Consider the following 1013-nt stretch of genomic DNA (forward strand, 5'->3'; position numbering starts at 1 on the left):
GGGGGGGGAGAGGAGAGAAAAAATCAATGTGTGACTTAATTTCCCTGTTGAGGATTGTGGGGCTTGGGCTGCAGCACAAAGCTCTGTTTGTGCCCTTTGTTCCACGGGACTGGCAATGGGTGAGAAACAGCCTGGGAGAGGGGATGCGTGGCTCCGTGCTGCGCTCTGCTGGGCTGCCGTCCTGTGTCTGTGTGTCTGTCCTGCTTCGCTCAGCTGCTCCTTGCCCTGAATATCGCACCCCATTTGTCCCTATGCCACTTGCTCACGTCAGGATGCAGTGCTCTATGTGACTCTGCTGGGATGGGGGGGGCTTGGATCAGCTAGGGGCAGCAGGGGAATTGAATCATAGAATCATTAAGGTTGGAAAGGACTTCTGAGATCACCACATCCCAAAGCATCCCCACCCTACCTGCTAACCACATCCCTCAACACTGCATCTTCGTTTTTAAACGCCTCCAGAGACGATGACTCCAATTTTTCCCTGGGCAGCCTGTCCCTATCCATTGCCGCTTTCTGAGTTGAATTTCTTTCCAAGTATCCAACCTGCACCTCTCCCAGCCCTCCTCTCGTCCTGAAGGCTTGGAGGTGTTTGGGAGAAATTTGCTGCTGTTAATGAGAAGCAAAGGAAGTTAACGAGAAGCAAAGTGACAGAGCCGATTCTCCCGGTTTCAGCTCGACGGGCAGCACGTAGCGCCAGAATCGCGTCCTCCGCGTGGATCCAGCCGTCGTTCAGCTTCTCACCCCGCAGCAGTGCGCTCGAAGGGGCGATCCCCATTGCAGGTTCCGACGGCAGCTGCCGCTCCGCGCTCGTTGTGTTTGGTCTCTCAGGAGCCGCCCCGCTCGGTGCTGATCCTGGGCTCTCCATCCTTCGAACCCTCGGGGCGTCTCCTCCCCTGAGGCCGTTCGTTGGCCGCGGGGCTGCGCGGAGGGCACGGCTTGAATTGCTACGGATGGGAACGGAGAGAGGCATCGCCGGGGATGCGCAGGCGGGGGCTGCGCCAGCGGGGGGAGCT

General features: G+C 58.3%; 1 protein-coding gene across 1 annotated transcript in view; it reads right to left on the reverse strand.

Moving 5' to 3' along the window:
• The window catches only part of POLRMT (RNA polymerase mitochondrial), a 15091-nt gene extending 14587 nt beyond the window's left edge, over window positions 1-504 (reverse strand). The window contains exon 1 of the mRNA XM_019609961.1: window positions 418-504. Within this exon, the coding sequence (XP_019465506.1) occupies window positions 418-504 (87 nt within the window). The remainder of the gene's footprint in view (window positions 1-417) is intronic.
• Window positions 505-1013: the final 509 nt, after the last annotated feature.

The sequence above is a fragment of the Meleagris gallopavo genome, chromosome 30, assembly GCF_000146605.3.
Source record: "Meleagris gallopavo isolate NT-WF06-2002-E0010 breed Aviagen turkey brand Nicholas breeding stock chromosome 30, Turkey_5.1, whole genome shotgun sequence".
In the NCBI taxonomy this organism is placed as follows: domain Eukaryota; kingdom Metazoa; phylum Chordata; class Aves; order Galliformes; family Phasianidae; genus Meleagris; species Meleagris gallopavo.